Genomic DNA, 24,948 nt, shown 5'->3' with positions numbered 1-24,948 from the left:
GACCCCCATTACATATTGTATGACATGTTAATTCATCAGGTTAATGTGTATTTTCAGACATTGATTTAACCACTTAAACCCTCAATATTTAGTAAACTTGACCTTTGGCTCTGTACTTGGTCTGCTGTTTCCCCCCTCTACACTTCTCAGAATAGGGATGCTAGGGTTCAAGTGGTTAATGTAAAAAATAAAATAAATAAAAAACTATTATGCACTTTATGTCTCCCCAACTCTCCTCTTTTAACTTCAATGATGGGCCTGCACAATTAAGAATTTCACCCACCCTGCTACTTGTAATGTGATGTGACAATAAATATTGATTCTGATTCTGAGTTAGGCTACTCAGTGAATGACAGTCATGCATTAAAGTATACATCAGGCATTAGTATACAGCTAAGGTTGTAACTAGATCCTGTGCTGGAGTTTGGATGACTTTTGACACTAATCGTATTGAGTTAGGCATATAATCTGGACGGAAGCTATACCCCATTCTTTTGCATTTAACTACTAAGCCCTGTATACTGTATGGCAAATAACAAAAATAGCCGATCTGCAATATTGTTGTGACGCGGTAGCCTGGTTCCAGACGAATCTGCCATTGCAAGAACAAATTGCCCTTGGCAGATTAGGTCTGGCCCCTCTCAATAGAGATTGTATTTCTCTCCCTCCGAAGTTGTGAGGGACCAATCAATGCAGGTTCCACACAGAGATTCCAGACTAATATCTACGCAGTGATATTAATCTGGCCATGCCAGGCTAGTGACGCGGCGCATTGTGAGCTTGTAGTTCTATTATTTTTGGTATTTTTTAAATACATTATGTTTAACTTTTCTTTTTAAGAATTTATATTTTTTTGGAAGAAAAATGCCCAAATAGCCCAAAATAGGGATGCCAGGGTTATTGTGGCTAAAGTGATCAATAATCGTTAATCAAGTTAATTCTGAGTGACGTGGCAGTTCCATTCCATCTGACATACACAAGTTCCATTTGTGTATGTCAGAAGTCAGAACAGAGTTAAACCTGATCTTTATCAACATCAAACTCATTATTTCTCCTACCAGAAGGGGAAAAACAAATAAAATATGGACCAATAAAGCTACATCACTAGGCACATCTTTGATAAGGCTTAAGCACTTAAACGGTCCCCTCTTTTTCCCCTCTGCACAAAATAGCGAAATAGAGTTTAAGTGATTAAGCACTACAATAGGACACAGTATCAAGTCTGTAAAGAAGGTATTATTGGAAATGTTAAATTATAGTTTTTTTCATGTTGACAATGAGTACCAATTGTGGCGTAAAGGGCAATGCATGGTTAATGATTCATATACATACACATACAGTACTATACAGTATGTGCCCAAAGGCGGAAGGTTAATGACACTTACAGAGGTCAAATTAAAAACATAAGTGTAGACCATCACAAAGAACCACAAAAACACCAGTTATGAATTTCTATAGGTCATTAATTTATTCAGTCAGGGCTGAAAATAAATACAAAACATTTCCCGGAACACTGTGACAACAAAGACCTGCTTCAGTCAAGTACTGGTTACCTGGATTCCATTTCATTGTATTATCACAGCTTCAGCTGTGCTTTTTAAATCTTCAACTAGACGTGTAAAATAAGTTAAGTCTAGCGTACCGGTTTCACCTAATAAAACTTTAATTAGGACTGCAGTGTCAATTTCATACCCTATATCCATGTTTAGAGCACATTAAGGTAGAGTTTCAGTGCTTCTAAATTTTTGGGTGGGATAAAACAGTGGTTCTCAACCTGTGGGTCAGGACCCCCATTGGGGTCCCCACATGATTGTTTGGGGGGGTCGCGCCAGATGACAGTGTAATGACAATTTAAGGACTTTGGAGACCTTTTCAATAAGAAAAAAACACCATTACAGCATCAAAAGTAATCATCAAACAATAAAAACTGGTCAAACATTGACCAAATTGTCAATTAATATATGAAAGAGGCAAACATTTTGAAAAAAGCTGATCTACAAGCTCACAGCTTGTAGATCTGCCATCTTCACAGTATTTATCTGTGGAACCGAGTCCAACAAAATGTAATGCCTCAACTTCTACAATTCCAAGTGCTTGTCAGGGTCCCCAGTTCAAATATGATTATTTTGGGGGGTCACAGCCTTAAAAGGTTGAGAACCACTGGGATATAAAACCAACTGTAGAATGGGCCCTGAGATTATAATGAACAAGCACTTAGTTTGTTTAGCCTAATTTATACTTCCCAATATCCTTAACGTCCACCTCTGACATAAAAGACTGCGATTAAACTCGCTACCGCTTCAGTGTTCATAAATTAAAGTTTTTCTATAACTGACAAATGAATCCACACATTGCGCATATGGCAGAGCAATAACTAGATATACTTTTCAGTGGCATGTTCAGAAAACAAACCCTAAATATGAAAATAATTTAATTAGCCTGATTTAAACAATAAACCTTTTTTTAAGGCCAACTTCTGCAAATATTGGGGGCAGCGCTGACATCAGATCAGTGCCTCTAGGGCATCTATATGGCAACTACACAGACATATGGCTAGCTACAGTAGCTCTATTAATTGAATAGCATTACAACAGAATCGCTTAACTAGATCAATAGCAAAATAGCAGACACAGTGCTAACGAAACTGAACCGAACTACAAAGTAGAAATGTGAGATCAGATGGGATGCGTTAGTCCTAAACATATGCACACACAAATAAATGTGCTCAACCATTCAACTTGCCAAACCAGCTACACATTCATTTAACTAGGGAAACCATACGTATTTGAGATTGAATTAGTTACTATGACTACAATGAGTTAGTTTGGTTAGTCGAGCCACAGTCGTTTAAAGAAAACCAATTTGTCAACTGTGTTTAGAATAGTGTGTGTGTTATTGCAGAAGGCACAGGAGCTCTTTTATAGAACAATCTCATCTCTCGTGGGAGGAATAGACATTCTAACGACTACAAATATGCCCAGCACAAAGGACCTAGTGTACATACTCCCTGCTGCACGGCCCACTATTTATATATGTATACTATATACTATGTACGCACACACGATGTAAGAGAACATTCAAAGACCTCAGTATTTAAGTAGATAATGCAGGGGAGGAGAGGTACGTAAGGGAGACACACAGAAAGGAAATTGGGAAATAGAAAGAGGCAAGTGTGTTTGAAGAGAGGGCAGTCATCGGCTATTTAGACTGGAGGGTGTGGATCCAAGAATGAACACAATAGCATTGGTACCTATATGTATGGGACTCCCTAAAAAACGTGTTTCACATGGAGGCGGTGCCTTAAACCCTGCGTCACGTAGTGTTGAGCGCCTGATGTGTGTTCTCTTGGCATGCATTGGGTCGTTGTCTTGTCACCTGTTGGATAACGTTGCTGCACGGCAGAAACCTTGCATAATACATAATTCTACTTTTTATGCTTTTTCGTAAATGAATGCCATACTTCGTTACGATACAGTGTCACACAAAAGTAGCTCAAGTTAAGTGTGTTAAGTGGGTTTTATAATTATTGAACCAATGAAAAGTATTAATAAGAGCTTGTGACTAAATAATAACGGGTCCATTGGAACACAGGTTCCATTTCCTGAAAAGTAACAGTTTTGGACATACAAGGTTTCCACCCAACAGTGTCGATAAGCTAGCAAACCCATAACCTAAAATGTTGTTCATTAAAGGAGCACGGAATCCATTTCCAACCTTCTCTTCATATAACTGGTCTTCACTAATGCTCATTATGGTCCCCTTTCTGTCTACACGCTGTGTCTTAGGCCGTGAACAGTTTAGAAACCTGATACCCAATGACATCATTGGTAGGCAGGTTTGTTCATTTCAAACAAGATTAGAACTATTTAACTTTTTATTGGTGCAAGAACAATGGATAGTATTTCAGCATGCTAACTTTCCAGCAAGACAAAATGGTATAGTTTCTATTAGCTTGGAATCCCCATCGATGATGTCATTGGTAGGTAGTGCTCCTTTAACCAAATCACAAACAGAAAAAGAGTCTGTTTTCAGTTTAAAGACCATTATAGTCTTTAAACTGACTCATCATACAGTGACGAGTCAATGAACGGCCCGCCTCCACTCAACCCCATCTCTGTGATTGGCTCAGACACACCCAGGCCTTGTTTCATTAGGAAATATATCATGATATGGTGGCAAAAACCCATTTCTCTAATGACATCACAGCATGACTCAACGTGTGACCATCGCACCAGGCTCAGGCCCGCCTCTGTCAGTGCGCCTGCCTCGTTGTTCAGAAGCGTGCACTGCTACGTCCTGCAAAACGACACCTGTCGGAGTGAATCACTTGGTTTTTAGTGAGTCCCACCTATGTACAATATGTGTGTGTGTGTATTCGTTGCGTGATCCACGCCTAAGTTACAAGAATGTTGGTGGCAGTTGACATGCGTGTTTAAGCTTGCAAGCTACAGGTCCCAGTCATCGCGCTCGATGCATCGATGAGATAAAGAGCATGATCATTCAAAGTCATAAACCGGGAAGAGATTTGGCATGTTAGTTTGAGAGGATCGCTTCAGTCATGCAACTAGGGCAGGGCAATATATCTGAGACAATTTATCTCAGACTATAGTTTATCTGCTGTGGTTTTGAATATCGTAATATGGCAAAAGTTTAGTTTTTTTCCCTTGTTTTAAAGCCTGTAATTGTGATGTAATTGTCTGGACTCACCTGACTAATCTAACAGTTCCATAATCAATCTTTATCCAGTTAGTTGTTATACCCGCTTAGTTGTTTTATGGGCATTCCTGATGATTTATGAAAATCTCATTGTATAGACACAGTATTTTGTGGAAAGCACCAATAGTCGTCACAATATCGATAGAGTAATTTGGTCAAAAATATTGTGATATTTGTTTTTGTCCATATCGCCTCCAGCCCGACATCCAACCCTGTCTTACATGTCTAGTATGAGGATATGCAGTTGGCAAGGATATTTTTTTGTGTATCTGTGTGTATTCTACATGGCAGAACAGATTAGACATTGATACTGGCAAATATGAGTCACCGTGTGTGCGCACGTGTGTGTGTTCAGTCGTCCATCGCTATGTCGCGGAACAGGTAGGACATGGACTCTCCATTGTGGATCCGTCGAATGGCCTCAGACAGGATCATACTGATGTCAACCGTCTTGATCTTTGGACATTGAAGCTTCTGCAGCTCATGTGGGATGGTGTTGGTCACAATCACCTGAGAGAGAGAGAGAGAGAGAGAGAGAGAGAGAGAGAGAGAGGCAGGATGCAGAGAGAGGGATAGCATGAAGTGTAGAGCAGTAGTTCTCTAACATTTTCATGTCAAGGACCCACACACACATTTCTGTGTTTTCACTGCTGGCGTATCCTACTGACTCACCTGCCAGTGAGGAGCCCCGACCAGGAGGACATAGAGCCTTCGTCCTACTCCTCCCGCCCAACACTCCCCGCTGACAGGTGCCGCCCCCAGTCCGTAGGATTACGTGCAATGACCGATATCACCCTCCCCCGCCCGGCTTCCCTCCCCCGAACACGGGTCAATTGTGTTCGTGTGTAGACGCTCGACAAAGTCGGATGCACCGCGGTGGATTCGAACCCACAACCTCTGTGGTGGTGGGCAGGGACTTTACCACTGCGCCACCCAACCCTTCCACCGTACAAGATTTTAACAGCAATTTATGTCGGGTTAAAGTGGTCAAACTGATTTTTCTACCCATTAACTCTTTGACTGCCCCGGACGGGAATTCCCGTCCGATGGCTCTATGGCTATCATGGCCAATGACGGAAAGACGAGGGGGGTTTATCTCAAAGGAACTAGGAGATAACGCTATCCAAAAAATTGCTGCTCCATTCACTTCAATGTTAAAAAACAAACAGAGGAAAAATGCACCTTTTTCCTGGCAATGGGACAACACATTTTGAAATAAGTCTGGCAGTGAAAGAGTTAAAGGAGAATTCCGGACAAATTAAGTGTTATCTTTGATGTCTCGTTACTCACCTACCGATGTGAAAAGTAGCGTTCTTTTTTTTCATATATTCCCCTGTCGTCATTTTTTAAACACCCTCCGTTGTTATAATGGGAGCGTGAGGGTTAGTGAAATTCGTCTATTATAACCGACGCAAAGTTGTTTTTTTCACTACTAGTATTCATAGTAGAGTCTCATGATAGTCAAACATGCGTTGAAACTATCTGCGAGGCTGCCGTCAATGGCGAACGATTTAACACTGGTTGCTTGTTTCTTCCAGAACCTGGCAACTCGTGTTGCCAGATTCTGGAAACAAGCAACCAGTGTTAAATCGTTCGCCATTAACGGCAGGCTCGCAGGAATTTTCAGCGCATGTTTGACTATCATGAGACTCTACAATGAATCGTAGTAGAGAAAAAAATAACATTGCGTCGGTTATAATAGACGAACTTCACTAACCCTCACGCTCCCATTATAACAACGGAGGGTGTTTAAAAAATGACGACAGGGGAATATATGAAAAAAAAGAACGCTACTTTTCACATCGGTAGGTGAGTAACGAGACATCAAAGATAACACTTAATTTGTCCGGAATTCTCCTTTAAGACCTGGAACTGTGTCATTTTTAGATTTGAGTTAAAAAGCATTATTTTACACTTTGGGCTATTCAAAAATAGCAGATATACAAGCTCATAGCGCGGCACCGAGTGCCGCGCTACGAGCTTGTAGATCTGCTATTTTTGAAAAATCGTGAAAATGTGTGCAAATCTTTGAAAATAAATACTTTTAAAGCGAACATTTTTTACTCAAATCATTACTTCTGGGGGGTCCCTGGAACAAAATATTTTGATGGGGGTCCGCGGCCAAATACACATCATTTTGGGGGTCCTTGACATGAAAAGGATTGAGCACCACTGATATAGAAACATAAGTTTTTCAGAATACTGAGATTTAGGAGACATGTAGAATCGGCTTCAGGTCTCAATGGGTTAACACATTTTGCTGGGGATCCCCTGGAATCCCCCTAGCCTAAAGGACCCCACTTTGAGAACCTGGTGAAACTGGTGTAGAACATGATAAACGAAGACCAGCGACGGGAGAGGGGGTAAAAGTGTACACGCACAAACACACACACACCCACCCTACCTCATCGATGGCAGACTCCTCTATGAACTTGGGGGCATCTAAGGAGAGGATGCCATGCGTCGCCATAACGAAGATCTTATACGCTCCCCTCTCCTTCAGCGTCTCTGCCGCTGCCACGAAACTGTCGACATCATCGATGATGTCATCCTGTCAGAGGGAAAAAAAACTGCTTCGTTATCGTTCTATAAGGCCTACAGCAGCTCTTACTGGAACAAACAGGTATACAGCATAGTGGCTGTACCTTGTTTTCATCTACAGTGGATGAGAACACGTCTATTTTAAATATTTTATTGATTGTTTCTTTCAGATCCGTTGCATTCATAATCAGCCTTATGTCAGTTTCTGGATTCTGGAGTCTAGTCTACCTCAACCAGCAATATGATACAGTATATTCAAACACAGGCTGCTGATATTTAAAGTACCGGCACCTTTTTCTTCCACATGAAGCACTGCCCATGAAACTATATTTTGTTCATGCTGTATGAGCAACTAGTTATGGTTAACGACCAATGTGCTGACCAATCAGTGTACAGTACATTTTAATCTTGATCATTAGGTTTTAGCAAATTACAATCTGCATGACAATCTGCTTCTCTCCCTCTAGTTATTTGGGTCGGTTAATTACAAAATAATTGGGAACAGAATTCCCAGGACAACGCTTATTCATCAGGAACATTTCTGATAGGCAGTCCCCCATAGGCAGTCCACTCCCTGAAAGCGCTCGGAATCGCTGCCAATGGCAGCATAGACAAGGTTTTAACTCTGGCAGTCAACTCCTATCTTTATTGCGAAAGAATATTGCTGAGGTCAAAATAGTGTCCTCATGCTTCACTGACTCCAGGAAAGAAAATAAATTAAAGCATTTACATAATATTTACAAGCACAACTAATTATATTTACTGCTTCACTCGGATGCATAATCCATATATGGCGATTTTTGCCTCTGCCAGCAGGGAGGGCAAAGGAAATATATGAACATATATGTTTTTATATATGCACCTGCATATATGTCTCTACATATATGTACATATATATCCGTATATGTGGCATATATGTGGACATATATAAGCTATATATGAGACATATATTTCCTGTACTGTATACGCACATATATGAACCTGAATAGGCATATGTGCAGCATATATTCTGCATATACTTGCCATATATATATTGACCAAAAAAAATTATAATTAAAAAAGAATCGTCCGGCCGTTGCCCCCTGTAAGCATTTCACGCCACTGCGTGAAATGCATGGCTCCTGCTGCCGGTGGACATTGAAACATTGAATAACATGGATGCATGTTCGCTCCCACAGACTGAACTGCTTATAGAGAACATTGGACTAACAGCTACAGTACTTGAGCTTCTGGAATGACTCTAAGGTAAACCAGGGCAATAACAGCTGATAAAAAGGTGGTTTCTGGAATGTCGGTAAGATAAACCAGGGCAATGACAGCTGATAAAAAGAAAAAAAAATGTTTTTGGCAAGCAGTTAGTCTATAACTAGAAGTGGTAAAACCTGACTTAAGGGGAAATTAAGATTTGGGGAAGTCTACTTTTGAAATATAACTGTGAGCAGCAGTATATATATGTGCTGTGACAGCAAAAAAAAAAGCTCAAGTTTCTATACTGGCTGGAGGCAGCACTATTCAGGGAATTTTCTCCTTGATTCTTTTTTGGTCAACACTGGGAAACTAAGCCTGAAGGGACTCCAGCTAACCTTCGTGTAACAGAAAATATGTGCAATATGTGTAAAACAAGTCTAATATCCCCACTAGCAGGCCTCTATGAATGGCAAGGGACAGTTAAATAACAAGCAGTTCAAACGTTATGAAATGTCTATCACTGGCCTCTGAGGAAAAGGAGTGGGGTGAATCTACACTAATAGAAGCCCTAAACGTCCCATTGACCAAACTATCGACAATGCCATCCCTTACCACTAGGGTGGGGGTAAAATGTGGTATGATCTGATAGCAAGTAAAGTGGTAGAAGGAAGGAAGGCAAGACCATCTGTAAGCCTCATTTAACTTTGTTGAGCACCGGTGTCACGCGACAAAAAAACGCCACGTAACCAAGTATAAATGAAGCACTAGAGCCCCACTGCTGGTGGGGAAAGTATAATGTACACATTATACATAAGAAGAGCAAGCAGTGTCCATGTAGCCATTAAACACACATAAAAGGTGTAGATGTGTTGTATCTTACCACAATAATGGCGATGCGTCCTCCCACATCTCCCACCACAGTTATGGGTGGCTTCTCTTTAGGAATCAATACTAGACCACAGAGAGAGAAAGAACATCATGTTTGGTGATTTAAATCTAATGTGACTTTTTAGAACTGGACCTATCACCATGTGATCAACAGGGCCAGGAAGTTGAATACTCCACTGTCCAATTCTGACATTAAAAGTGTTGATTGATTCAAAACATGTTAATTATAGGCCATACCGGCTGAGAAAACACACTTTTTCTGTCCCATTCTTAACAGCTTCTTTACAGTTTGATCATAGAATACCCATAATTCACTGGGAAGGCTTGGTTCTCAAGGTCATTGTCCCTATTGGTAGAGGGGATATTGGCTGTATCTTTTGAGGTCCACTTGACAATCTATGGTGCATTCGCTTTGCAGTTTGTTATGGTACAGTGTTGACATACTTAGCACCATGTACTCCTGCTGATAAAGACAAAACAGTGGAGTATTCATTTGATTATCGCGTTTCCAAGGCCCTCGTCTGCCCAGCATAGCAGAGAGAATGTCTGACAGTACTGTGACACTGACTGTCACAATACTGAGCTGTTGACATTCCCTATCACGTCACCGCCACTAGGTGGCAGCATCATCAATACAAACACAAAAGACTCTGCGAGGGTTGATCAATTGTGTATCAATATAAGTGCTTCTTTTTTTTAAAGTATGTACGGCACATATTTCTATAGTATAAGGACACGTAATGATTATCGACTGTATCTTCATGTGTATTACATGGTATATCCATGCTGGGGTGAATGGCTCCAGTGGTTTTGACCGTGGGAGGTGAGTGCCGTCCGTCCACCATGTCAGACTCTGCGTCTTGTGCTTCTCCGTGGATCACTGCTATGCCCAGACGCAGGCGTTCTGCAAACGACTGGGCCCTTCAAATGCACGTGAGCACACACACACACACACACACACAAATACAAAAATATACTAATTAAATGTGTACAACAAGCACTGTAAAATCCTCAGTGTTCATTACCGGGTCCATTTGGATCCATTCATACAGGATTTTACAGTGAGAAGGGAGAGAACCATGTTTGCCTTGTTCACGTTTTGTGAGTAGAGGATGCGAGTAGAAATACGGAGTGGCTGTAAAGTGACAGTTACAGTTTTATGAAGAAGAGGCCTCTACCTTTTGGCTGAGGCTGGAGATTTGGCCACGATCACTGCATTCCTATAGTCAGGAATCTGTAGGGTTACAGCAGGCATGCAAACTGGTTAATTTATAAATTAAAAAAAGAGAGAAAGAAGAGAAAAACAGACAGTGCCACTAGGGGGGTTCAGGGGTATCCATCTACCAATGAATCAATGAATCATCAGTGTGTGTGTGTGTGTGTGTGTGTGTGTGTGTGTGTGTGTGTGTGTGTGTGTGTGTGTGTGTGTGTGTGTGTGTGTGTGTGTGTGTGTGTGTGTGTGTGTGTGTGTGTGTGTGTGTGTGTGTGTGTGTGTGTCTACCTCCTCTTGTATGTACTGCAGCAGGAAGGGGGAGGCTCTCAGGTTGTCTACTGGGACATCGAAGAAGCCCTGAATCTCCTTCTGATGGAGGTCCATGGTGATTAAATGAGTCAGACCTAGAGTACACACACAATGACACACAGGTTTACATGTGCTATATATTAATTAATAAAAAAAAGCTGACATAATGTTGGTTATGTAAGGGTTGTCAAACATTTTATGTCAAGGTCCCGAAACCTGACATGTATTTGGCTGCGGATCCCCATTACAAATTATTTTGAGCCAGGGACCCCCATAAGAGAAGACATTATTTGGTTAGGTTTAGTACAAAATATTATAACTGTCCAATGTCCAAGGGTGGGGAGATAACAGTAGAGAGAGTGAAACCTATGATCTGAATAGACGTTCTCATCTCTAGCTGGTGAAATATTAGTGAAATTAAACTGTTTATCATTTTTGCTAGGGACCCCCTGGAACTCTCTCATGACCTCACTTTGAGAACCACTGACAAAAAATAAGGAAATGCTCTCACATGCCCTCAATGAACTTGGTATTTCTGTATATTTAACACTCTTTGCCCCTAATCAATAATTGATTGATCTAGCTTTTCATTTTAAGCATTGCTTAACAAATGAATGATCAAAACCTTGACCTGCAATTAATTTTGATTGTCTGCCATGATGGATTGGCCAGTGTAAATAAAAAGCAACTATGTTACTCTCTTAAGCCTAATCACTAGCGTTACTTTTTTATTCCCCTTTGAGAGAAAACTGTTATAGACTTATTAAAAGTAGCTCTTTCAGTTAAAGAAGAAATATGTTAACAAGAAAAAGTGCTCCTCGGAGCACTGCCAGACCCCTAGTGGTTGAAATCTGAAGATCAGAGCACTACGTCACGCTAAGCTTGGCCAATCAAAAAGAGGGACAGGGAGGAAAAGAGGGACAGACCGGGAGGAAAAACGTTGAACCGGGAGGAAAAATGTTGACCGGGAGGAAAAGAGGGACAGACCGACAAAGCCTCATGTAGGCCGACCCGCTGGGTCTGGCAAACAGTGTACGGTGAGTGAAGGCAGTCATACCTGGCCTCTCAACTAACTAGACTCTGAGCTGGGTGTGACAGCACATCTGCTGAGTATCGAGCCAATCAAAGCACAGAGGATAAATCAGCCATCCATATGCACACAAAAGAGAGAGAGCCTCTGTCGAGACATATTTTTATGTTATGCTTTAACACATTATTCCCAAGTGGCTCCGCTGTCTACATTATGATTACAACTAAGGCATGGCAAGCAGTTACTTGGTAATAAAAATAACTTTGATCCAGATTCCTGCTGTTGTCTGTCTTCTGCCACTGATCCCTTTTGCAAACACTAGTCTACACTTGAGTCTAGTTTAATTTAGTCTAGTTTCTTGTTATCTCATTATAGTCTTTGTTGAATCGGTACCGCCATGAAGGTATTGTTCATTTCACTACGTCTTTAAAATTAAATATGAGATTAAAGTAGTCAAGCAACAGCATTACAATTAATCCAGGTTTATAGTGAAAACTAAGGTTTAAATGTAAACCTGATTATATTATTTATATTTTATTTATATTACTGCGTTTTAAGTTTTGTGCAACTGGATTAATTGATAAACATTGATTTAATCCAGATTAAAGCTTAATCCTTGTTGGTGCAACCCACCCTACATCTGGATCTCATTAGAACTACTACTAATATATCACCACACACACACACACACACACACACACACACACACACACACAGTCTCACCAGCTTTGCACATCATGGAGGCAATGAGCTTGGACACGATGGAGCCTCTCTTCCTCATCTTACACTGCTTGCTGTAGGGGAAGTAAGGGAGGACCCCCGTGATGCTCCGAGCACATGATGTCCTGCACGCATACACCAGGATTAACATCTCCATTATGGTTGTGTTCACATCCCTGGTAGAGAGGAGAGGAGAGGAGAGGAGAGGAGAGGAGAGGAGAGGAGAGGAGAGGAGAGGAGAGGAATTATGAGTTAGTTATGTCTGCGTGTTAAGAATAACCTTGTGTGTAACTTTGTGTGAGTGAGTGAGTGAGTGAGTGAGTGAGTGAGTGAGTGAGTGAGTGAGTGAGTGAGTGTGTGTGTGTGAGTGTGTGTGTGTTATTTCATACTTGGACACAGTCTGGATGACAAAGACATCTTTGCCTCGTACCGACTCCTGGACCTGCACCCGCGTTTCTATGGCAACAAAGAGGATGTGAGAAACACAGGGCAGCACACAATTCCTCACACATGGATGCACGGCCACACACACACACACACACATCCCAGGACAATGCCTGTCAGCCTCATTATCATCTAAACCTATGCCTCACACACACACACACACACACACACACACACACACACACACACACACACACACACACACACACACACACACACACACACACACACACACACACACACACACACACACACACACACACACACACACACACACACACACACACACACACACACACACAAACATTCCAACAATGTGCAGCTTCCCACATAAAAGAGTGATTAGAAAACGAAATGCTTCCGAGCCACAACCGAACAGAGTATCACGAGTATCTATTATTGGACACAAATATTATTGTGCACCTGGCTGTCTACCGTCTCCACCCAGCTGGACATTGAATACACCCCTGCTTTTTCTCTTGTTTTTGTCTCAACCTCCTTGATTTCTACCAGTTAGTCCAATAATGAATACCAAAGAAGGGGAGATCATTGATCAAACTGAAGTACAGAGGGGTCTAAGGTCCTCTTACCTCTGTTATCTTCCTGGTACACCTGTACCTTTCCGAGCTCAACCCCTAACCGCCTGAGAGAGGGACAGATATAACAACAGAGGGGGGAAAGGGGGAAAAAACACGACATGAGATAAAATGCAGTGTTCCCTCTGAAATGAACACACATTATCCAAAAGCCAAAGGTCCTTATGGATTTGTAATCATTGTGACAGCAAGGAAATGGAGAATGAGTTCCACTTTTTGTTTTATTGTCCTTTATATCATGAGTTGCGGCAAAAGATATTTAATAGGTGTGGTAAATGTGAAGCAGATAGACGTAAATGTTATTTTTTTATCACAAGGTATTCGCATTTGCTGATTAAGCTTGGGATAAACAGACATATGATGAGATATTATTTATTCATATTGGCTCTTTTATTTTAAATAATTATTACAATTATTTATTTGAAAATACTGCTAATTTGGCAGCTTTCAGTTATTGAGAACTGAGAGTAACATTGTATAATTATGTTTTTTTCTTGTGTCTTATGTAATTATTTATATACTATATTATAATATTATATTATTATATACTTATAATCCTGTATAATGCCACAAATTGCTTGCTCAGGGTGGGACAATGTCGGGTCCTGAGTGTCTTGAGAAAACCAAAATATAAATGTATTAATTAAGTAAGTAATTCTTTCATTCCCAGCCTTCAGAAATGTACTGTATCTCTTCCTGCCTGAGAGCAAGGCCAAATACCATCTTTCTTCCTGTAAACATTTGCAGACTGTAAACGTCTTTGTGGAGCATGGGGACATTTCACCAAGCTGTGACCTCCGGTTATCTAGGCAGTTTCCACATCCTCTGAAATGTAAAAGAAACAAGTGTAATGGTCCCCGCTACCCTGCTGCTACTCACTCAGCGATCCTCTTGCCCATCTCGCGGCTGGCAGGGTGTGAGTTGGCGGTGAAGATGACCAGGCTTTCCTTACTGTGGTTCATGTCTTTGGGATCTCGGCCGCTGCTCTCCTCGCACTCAGGCAGTGGATCCCTGGGCACCCACGCTGCACTGAGCCCTTCCTATGGTGAAGCACAACCAGTGTCAATAGATCAGATGCTCAGCCTCAAAGCCCAATAAATGTCGGCACTTTGTAAAGGGCGGTTCGTAATGGTGTGTGTGTTTATATATATATATAAACACACAAATTACATACATTATTTTTTATTTTTTACTACTAGTACTGACCATTGGTAGTTAGCTGCTTATTGATGATCACTGACTGAAGGTCATACTGTAGTTTAATGACATTTTATCATGTAACTTAAAGGGCAACATAACCAACATTATCAGCTTATCGTTGTATTGTGAGAATGGAGGACAATCTAACTTCCCAAATCCCAATGTGTTGTGTTTAGACACTCTCTGTACTGGGAAATCACCACCAGCACAGCCTTACAACACATTTTAATGAGTTTTATGTACTGTCTGTAGCAAGCTTTCACTGTAGGATGTATTGGGAAGTGTTACAGTACAGTACTTCAGATTTTCACAATAGAAAAATTGGATTTACATGAAATAGTAATAATGTTGCCCTTTAAGACCTTGGGTGAGAAAGTGTTATCATCACTGTTCCAGACAGGAACTTTTGTTTTAGTTTTTTAAACAAAACAGTGCTCGACCTCTCCAGTTATAGACTTTTTTTCCCACAGTGGAGGCTGTGGTGGATGGTACGGTAAATAGCAATGGTGATGGCCTTTTCAAGCCTGCTTGAAATCACTGCCAGAGTTCGCTAGCCTGGTAAACCACGTCGTGGAATTCAATTTCATAAAATGAAATGCGATTTCCGCCACCGGGTGTGGTTTACCAGGCTAGGAGTTTACTACTAAGTGATCTTGAATGAAAAATATCTATTCCAATTCAAAATTATCTTCAAACAAATACTCTTTGACAAAATAAAATATCACAATATTCTTGTCCAAATACAAATAGGCTATATCATTATCGATACTGTGTGGATGAGTATTGGTGCTTTCACAAAATATTCACGTAATAATGAGATGTCTTATAAATAATCATAAGTAATGCCATATACTAACTAGGGCTGTCCCCTTAAAGTCAATTAATTGATTGGTATGATCTTAATTGTCCAAGACTTTATTAGTTGATTAGTTGTTTTTATACTTTTCCCATGCACATTAACTCTAGACATCCTGTACATAACCCTTCATTTCTACCAGTCTATATACAATGAAGGGAAGCATTTGGGGGGAAATGTGCATTAGTGGGCGTGTCTGTGTCAATGACAGACAGCGACAGTTTGTGGGTGTGTGTCTGTGTCACTGAGAGACAGACAGTTTGTGAGTGTGTCTAGAACATGTGACTGTGTCACTGAGAGACAGACAGTTTGTGAGTGTGTCTAGAACATGTGACTGTGTCACTGAGAGACAGACAGCTTGTGAGTGTGTCTATAACATGTGTCTGTGTCACTGAGAGACAGACAGCTTGTGAGTGTGTCTATAACATGTGACTGTGTCACTGAGAGACAGACAGCTTGTGAGTGTGTCTATAACATGTGACTGTGTCACTGAGAGACAGACAGCTTGTGGGTGTGGCTGTAACATGTGACAGACAGTTTGTTGGTGTGTCTGTGACTGTGAGAGACAGACAGGCACGAAGGCTGAAGTTAACCATAAGCACAATATACAGTAATTAATTCAGATATTAACAGCCACAGATCAAGAGGTCAGTAATGCTGCTAACAACACGTTATTGTTGCTAGGCTAATATAGGCAGTGGTGTTAAAAGTACTCACATTTTTTACTTAAGTAAAAGTATCAATATACTGCAATGTAGAAATACTCTGTTACGAGTAAAAGTCCTAAATTAAACATTTACTTGAGTAAAAGTACAAAAGTATTGGCATCAAAATGTACTTTAAGTACCAAAAGTAGAAAGTACTCATTATGCAGAATGTCCCATTTCACAACTTTTCAAATGCATAAAAATCTTTGGAAAATAGCAGATCTACAAGCTCACAATGCATCGCATCGGGACGCATTGTGAACTTGTAGATCTTCTATTTTCAAATGGCCGAAAGAGCTATAGTAGTTAATGTATGTTTTGTAATAATAATCTAAATCTACAAAGTAACTAAACTAAAGTCTATAAATAATTGTAGTGGAGTAAAAGCTACAATATTTACCTCTAAGATGTAAGTGGGGTAGAAATAAAAGTACTGAAAAAGTACTTGAAGAATACTCCAGTAAAGTAAAAAATACCTCGAAATTGTACTTATAAGTACAGTACTTGAGTAAATGTACTTAGTTACTTTACACCACTTCATATAGTAATGCCGTTATGACCTTTACTATAATCCATGCGAGGATAAAACGTGTCTTGGAAGGTGGATTGCAGATGAGCTAGCTGTAGAATACAACTCTCGTAGACGTATTTATGATTCTGACGTTTTCAATCTACGAGAGTTGTAGGGTTCACGCCCCATGGAGACAGGGACTTTCTGCACTATGCCCCGTAGACACTCCAAACATGTACAAATTGAAAATAAAGGTGCTTACCCCCAAGCCCCAAATGTTAACTGTCTCTACGCGGTAGTACTTTAATGTAATAATCTATATATTTCAATAAAGCAGTGTTTTAATGCCGTCTGTGGCCGATTCTGTCGGAAGTTCCCAATGGGCGGTAGTGACGGGTAGTGACGGGGCGCATCCGGTGAAACCCGGAATTACACTAAATATAAACAGGAAGTAAACGAGGGTGAAAAAATGGCGTTCAGCCACAGACGGCATTAAAACACTTCTTTATTGAAAGATATGGATTATTACATTAAACTACTACCACATAGAGACAGTTAACATTTGGGGCTTGGGGGTAAGCACCTTTATTTTCAATGTGTACATGTTTGGAGTGTCTACGGGGCATAGTGCAGAAAGTCCCTGTCTCCATGGGGCGTGAACCCTACAACTCTCGTAGATTGAAAACGTCAGAATCATAAATACGTCTACGAGAGTTGTATTCTACAGCTACAGATGAGCAAAAATATTGTGATATTTTATTTTGTATTTTAAATGTACAAAAACGAGCACATTACCATGTTATTCTTCCTACACGACCAACGGATGCTACTAGCGTTAGCTTGCAGAAGTAATGTGACTCCCTCTTTCTTGGGTGTTTCGCCCAGGTGGGCGTGGTTATATGCCTAAACCTAACCCAGTGGTTCTCAACCAGTGGTCCGGGGACCACCAGTGGTCCTTGGGGGGGGGTGCCAGGGGGTCCCCAGTGAAATTAGTTAACATAGCGTCACAATAAATTTAACACATAGCTTTGGCTATTCAGAAATAGCAGATATACAAGCTTCATAGCGTGGCACTCGAGCTTGTAGATCTGCAATTTTTGAAAAATCTTTAAATTGTGTGCATATCTTTGACTATATATATATATATTAAAGCGAACATTTTTAACTCAAATATTTGCTTCTGGGGGTCCCTGGCACGAAAGAAAAACAGATGGTGGTCCGCGGCCAAATGTATATCAATTTAGGGGTCCTTGCCTTGCCATGAAAAGGGTTGAAAACCACTGACCTAACCCCATGAAAACTATGGCTCAAAACCACGCCCATCTGGTCGAAACACCAAAGAAAGAGGCTCTCTCTCCAGAAGTAACATAACCCTAAACCCCCCGATCTGGACTTCGTCGTATGACTGTGTAGCTCGCACGGAAAATCGCAGATCTACAAGCTCAAAATGCGTCACTGGAGTGACGCGTTGCGAGCTTGTAGATTGGCTACTTTCCTACGAGCGACAACATAATCGTAGCGCGTATCTTCTATGGAAACATAACATTACACGATCATGTGTTATTACCAGCGGAGAGGAGAGGGGATGTTTTTATTCATATTTTAGTGCATCATATATATTTTTTACATAAATTCACTCACCAGTTTGCGTTCGTCGTCCGGCTTCAACCTGCAACCGGTGTTATTATAATAATTATTATTGTTATTATATAATCGTAGCTCCCAGCACGCAGCCCACCTCAACCTGTTCCCTGAATCCCCTCTGTCTGAGCCTGCTGCCAGTGTTGCCAGATTGTGCGAGAGAAACAAGCAACCGGGTCTATGAAAACAAGCCCAAAAGAAGCCATATGAGTGCTGCTCAACAGCTCAAGCCATCTACAAGCTCACAACGCGCCGGCATTGCGTTGTGAGCTTGAAGATCTGCTATTGTAGGTCTGCTATTTTCAAAGAAGGATCTTGAAAAAAAAAGTGAAAATTTAGGAATATCTTAAAATCCCCAAAATCTTGTATGGGGGTCCCTGGCCCCCAGCTTTTTAAACAAGCATGGTGCTTTATGAGCCTTCCAGTTTAGTAGACCTTGTATTGTGAATGTGTACTTCCATGTACTGTTGTTCCCATGTCTTACTAAATAAAGTACATCAATCAATCGCAATGGCACAAAATATTATATAAGGTTTGGTCGACTACAAATATATAAATTAATTTGGGGGTCCTTGACATGCAAATGTTTGAGAACCACTGGTTAAACAACATTAGGAAGCAACACCAAATAAGCAACTACACTTTAGAAACAACATACAAGCCCAACCCGCAACGCAACTACCAATTATTTACAAGCAACTTTACAGAAAAACAAGCCCAAAGTTGCTTATAATAAGCGGACATGGCAACCCTGCCTTCTGCAGCTAGCGTAAACATTATTATGACTGACGTTCACCTCGGCCAATCAGAGGGCAAAGGATGAGTAACGTACAGAAAGGGGAGGGTCTTATGCTGCATAGCGCGCGCGCACGTGTGTGTGTGTCATATCAAAAGTAGGCTACTCACATTTTTTAACAGAATCAATACTGCAATGTGGAAATACTCTGTTACGAGTAAAAGTCCGGTATTCCAAATTTACTTGAGTAAAAGTACAAAAGTATTGGCATCAAAATGTACTTAAAGTACCAAAAGTAAAAGTACTCATTATGCAGAATGTCCCATTTCACAAGTGTTAAAAATGTACAAATCTTTTGAAAATAGCAGATCTATAAGCTCACAATGCATCACGTTGTGAGCTTGTAGATCGGCTATTTTCAAATAGCCACGGGATAAAGTGGTTAATGCATGTTTTGTAATAATAATAATCAAAATCTACAAAGTAGATTAAGTTTTCAAGTAATTGTAGTGGAGTTGTAATGGAAGTTTTTAGATGTTTCTTAATAAGATTCAGAGTTCAGGAAGATGCAGGACTCAGTTGTCAGGAATCAAACTCCATACTTTATTGTAGAGCTCATCACAGCAGAGAGAGACTAGTGTCTCCCTCCAGAGCTTCCCCCAGCTCTCCCCACATAAATGTCTTACACCCATTTATGCAGTACTGTCAGGAGAAGTACACACGAGGTAACAACAGATGGTCACTCCTTACATGGGCTTTATTCTATAGTTGACTCACACTTAGTCGGCATGTTTGAAATAGGTTTGCAAGAGTCGGCTGTCTGTAAGGAGTTTGTCAAGGAGAGGACTTTGACAAGAAAGAACAGGTGATGATTGGTGCATAATACATTCAATTTATCAATACCACAATGACTGTTATATGAATTTTGCCACCACAGAGTAAAAAGTAAAATATTTGCCTCTGAGATGTAGTGGAGTAGAAGTAAATACTGAACATTGAAAATACTCCAGTAAAGTAAACATTCTCAAAACTCAAATTTGTACAGTACTTGAGTAGGCTATATGTACTTAGTTACTTTCCACCACTGCTTCTTAGTAATTATTAGTTCAATATCCTCAGATAAAATATATAAAATTATAATATAGTTACTAAATAAAATATATAAAAGTGTATGTCCTGTAATCAGCCACACGGGGGCAGTGTTGCCATAGTTGTGTCAAGAACACCGGCGTGTGGGTTCTCAAGCTGAGTATTCACAGAATTTCATAAATATAAATATTCAAGATTGTTTCAATACTATATACATTTATATACTTAATTACTTATTTGGGTTCAAATGTCTAGCTGTAGACACATTTAAATGTTTAGACATGTATTGTATCTAAAAGTACAACTGGAAAAACCTTCAACCCAGCAACACAGGTTTACAGAAGTAAAAAGTGAGTGAAATTCGTTTGTGAAGTTCTATCCTATTGTTATTTCCATATTTCCAACATCACAGGGAGGAACCAGTAACAGTCAAAGGGAAGAATTACAAGGTCAGAATGATGATGTTTTTGGGGTCCTGGAGGTAAGATCAGTGACAGAAGTACTCACATATTTTACTTAAGTAAAAGTATCTGTTATGTAGATATACTCTGCTACAAGTAGTCCCGTATTCAAAATGTAGCCTACTTAAGTAAAAGTACAACATTATTGGTATTAAAATATACTAAAAGTACCAAAAGTAAAAGTACTCATTGTGCAGAATGTCCCATTTCACAAGTTCAAAATTTATAAAAAACATCTACAAGGTCACAATGCATTGTGAGCTTGTAGATCTGCTATTTTTAAATTAGTTACTTTACACCACTGGATAAGATAAGATAAAGGTAAGAATAGCATTAATAACTCAGAAGGAATGATTGGATTTATGCAGATGTCCAGTGTGAGACTCTAAATATATTAATTTTATTTCAATTTCTTCGTATCTCTCTACTTTGACCTGTTCCTATCCCTTGTTCACTGTTGCTGCTGAATTTACCACACAGGGATCTATAATGGTCTATCATTTACTTTTCTAAACATGCCTGTTGATATCTTCTTTCTATTCTTGTTCTCGCTCATCTTCATCTTCCTCTCCTCCCTGTACTCCTTCACTCAAACCTGGAATGTTGCCCTCCTCTGATACCTCCCCCTGTTCTGTTTGTTTTGCCTTAAACTGCCCTCATTGTGTGTGTGTGTGTGTGTGTGTGTGTGTGTGTGTGTGTGTGTGTGTGTGTGTGTGTGTGTGTGTGTGTGTGTGTGTGTGTGTGTGTGCGTGTGTGGTGCGTGCGTGCGTGCGTGCGTGCGTGCGTGCGTGCGTGCGTGCGTGCGTGCGTGCGTGCGTGCGTGCGTGCGTGCGTGCGTGCGTGCGTGCGTGCGTGCGTGCGTGCGTGTGCACATGCGTGTGTGTGTCTCAACAGTTACTGTTGCTGTGTGTTGATGGTGCAAACATCTGACTCATCCTTTTAACCTGAAGCAAGTGGCACAAGTGTATATTTGGTGGGGAATGTCACTGCACTCCCCCGACGCGCACACACACACACACACACACACACACACACACACACACACACACACACACACCCCCCCCCCCCCCCACACACACACACACACACACACACACACACACACACACACACACACACACACACACACACACACACACACACACACACACACACACACACACACACACTGGCATTCTGTTAGTTTAATGGACAGTGCTAAGTGGCTTCTCGACTAACTGTTTCCTTGTCTGGCCGTTGATTGAATCCTGTGTGGACCTTCCTTCCTGTGTCTCCTAAAACACACTGTCTAGATAAACAACGCTACCAGAGGTAGAGAGAGAATAGGTGACACACAGAAAAATGGAGAGAGAGAGAGAGAGAGAGCGAGAGAGAGAGAGAGAGAGAGAGAGAGAGAGAGAGAGAGAGAGAGAGAGAGAGAGAGAGAGAGAGACAGACAGAGGCATTTAGGACTAAATCCCACAATCATGCACTTGTTTAGTCTAAAGCTTAATTTACTCCATTGCACATAAATGAGGCTTTAGTTTAGTTGTGGGCTACTGCATGGAGTGCATGTGTTTTATGAGGATGCTTTGGCAATACAAGAATGGTCTTTTTTGGCCAGTAAATTAAATTGAATCAAGAAGAAGGGTCAACCTATGCATGTTGTAGAAAAACGAAGGGCACCTCTTTCAATTGAATTGTTAATGTCATAGGCTAGATTTTTCTGTTGTTATGTAAGGATTTGTGGAGGAGGTGGAGAGCAGGATCGAAGGACTATACATCGCCCAGTCGCCCACACATGCACACACACACACACACACACGCACGCACGCACGCACGCACGCACGCGCACACACACACACACACACACACACACACACACACACACACACACACACACACACACACACACACACACACACACACACACACACACACACACACACACACACACACACACAGAGAGAGGAGAAACGATTGGAAATGAAAAACAGGGTGATATGAAAACAGAAAAAGAGAGATCACAAGGCCAAGTGTTGGAGGATGCATGTCAGGGGACCAGGGGTACATTTACTGATCTGATACACACTATCTCCTCTTCATCGCTGTGAAGTAGTGTAGAGCAGTGGTTCTCAACCTGTGGGTCGGTTCCCCCAGGGGGGTCCCCCACATGATTTTGGGGGGTCCCCAGATGACAGTAAAGTGACAATGTGAGACATTTTAAGAAATGTTTAATACCTAATAAGGAAAAGGAATGACATGAAAAAAAGACCGTTACGGCATCACAAGTTGATTAGATTAGGTGTACTTTATTATCCACAAGGGAAAATAGTTTTGCTCGGGTCAATGCATACATTCAAGACAATACATAAATAATGATATACACCACAATTAAAACACCCAGCAAAGTTCTTCAATTCTATAAAAGGAAAGCTAATTATAAATTTAAAAGGGTCTTTAAAAGAAAGAAATGTCCTCTCCACACTTGTGGAATGCCCATAATGTGTTTGTGTGCTTTCGTGTGTGTGCATGCTAGTGCATGTATGTGCATGTATGTACAAGTAATCAACATTCTATAGGCTACTATCTCTCTAAACTAGACTGGTCAAACATTGGCCAAATTGTCAAATAATATAAGAAAGAGACAAATAAAAGAAAGAAGTAGCTACAAGATCACAACGCCTCTGGTTTAGATTGGCTATTTTCACAATATTTATCTGTGGAACCGAGTCAAACTAAATGTAATGCCTCAACTCCTACAATTCCAAGTGCTTGTCAGGGTGGGGTGCTTATTTTGGTGGGGTCCCCAGTTCAAATATGATTAGGGGGTCCCCAGTTCAAATATGATTATTTTGGGGGGTCCCCGGTTCAAATATGATTATTTTGGGCACTGATTCTCAACCTTATTATTGTCAGGGACCCCCAGTTTGATATGCAATATGTATTTGGCCACGGACCTCCCTTTGATAAAATTGTTATCTCTGGGATTCCAGTCTACAAAATCCTTTTTTAACTTTTTAATTATTTGTGCATGATTTCTCGTACCAAATGCAGCCGTTATGCTATTTTTGGTGAGCGACACCGGCACACAACAAAGTATAAATCAGGCTTGTGAGTGTCAGTGTACAAATGGAATTTGGTTCCATTTGAACAGGCCCGAAAGAGTCCATTTCCTAACTATAAATCTGGGCCCCATATTGAGAACCATTGGTGTAGAGTAGTGGTTTCCAGTCAAGGAAAATGTTTGAACATTTGAAAAGATTTTAGTAAAGGGCCCCATCTTGGCTGGCGTCTTACCCCATAGCACTACCCGCTACCCATGAATTACGCACAAGGCAGCTGGCACTGTCCCTAAAAACGGTATCTTACGGCCACACTACCCGCTATACACTATGCCGACTCCGTTATTTGTGCCTGGTGTGTTGCATTATCCCTAAAATTGCTATCTTGCCCACACACGTTTGGGAAAGTGCATAGCAGATTCTAAAACCACCCGCTATGCCAAATTTGTTTGGTAGAGCACGCCTGCAATGGACATGTCAGGAGACGGGCCGGGCGCACAACGGCACAACATTACCAAATAGTGGGTTTAGCCACTCCAATAGGGCCCTTTGTGCCAGACCCCTATAAGTGAAGATTTGTGTTAGATAAAATGTAGTACAGTCTACAAATGTCCATACTATAGCTGTGGAGACAGCAGTGCAGGGAGTCATTCTATACATATCTCTCATTGGGCTAACTTCTATGACTGAAATTAAACTGTTCCTAATTGTGCTGGGGACACTGTGGAACTCCCTCAAGGACCCCCAGGGGTCTCCACTCCCCAGACTCCACTTTGAGAACCACTGGAGAAAGAGAGAGAGAGAGAGAGAGAATTGTTTGACTTGCAGAGGTTGAGGGGGTTCCAAGCAAAAACAGTTAATATAGCATCAACATCAGTTTAACCACTTTAACCCTATTTATGCTCTTCTTCTACAAGCTCACAATGCCCTGTGACACAACTTGTGGGCAAAAAAAATCTAGAATACTTTTGAAAAATGAAAATAGGCCTACACAAATTCTCTCTGATGGGGATCCCTGACACAAATGTTTACACTGTTTGAGAACCCACTATTAGTTT

General features: G+C 40.9%; 1 protein-coding gene across 2 annotated transcripts; it reads right to left on the bottom strand.

The window, feature by feature from the left end:
- Window positions 1-1,856: 1,856 nt before the first annotated feature.
- On the bottom strand, window positions 1,857-18,695 carry prpsap2 (phosphoribosyl pyrophosphate synthetase-associated protein 2). Of its 2 annotated transcripts, none has more exons than XM_080446883.1 (11): window positions 18,561-18,695; window positions 14,525-14,685; window positions 13,640-13,692; window positions 12,995-13,061; window positions 12,609-12,781; window positions 10,835-10,950; window positions 10,512-10,567; window positions 10,106-10,254; window positions 9,326-9,396; window positions 7,121-7,267; window positions 1,857-5,226 (listed from the first exon to the last, which is right to left on the bottom strand). In XM_080446883.1, exons 2-11 carry the CDS (start codon window positions 14,605-14,607, stop codon window positions 5,068-5,070), a joined length of 1,074 nt encoding a protein of 357 aa, XP_080303009.1. In that variant the 5' UTR covers window positions 14,608-14,685; window positions 18,561-18,695; the 3' UTR covers window positions 1,857-5,067. The 2 variants fall into 2 exon arrangements, with proteins under 2 accessions (XP_080303009.1, XP_080303008.1); XM_080446882.1 differs by lacking the exon at window positions 18,561-18,695 and adding an exon at window positions 17,715-17,803.
- Window positions 18,696-24,948: the final 6,253 nt, after the last annotated feature.

Source organism: Gymnoscopelus braueri (assembly GCF_963280865.1).
Source record: "Gymnoscopelus braueri genome assembly, chromosome: 13".
In the NCBI taxonomy this organism is placed as follows: domain Eukaryota; kingdom Metazoa; phylum Chordata; class Actinopteri; order Myctophiformes; family Myctophidae; genus Gymnoscopelus; species Gymnoscopelus braueri.
The sequence above is the reverse complement of the archived record's forward strand: the minus strand, read 5'-3'. Positions and strand labels throughout refer to the sequence as shown.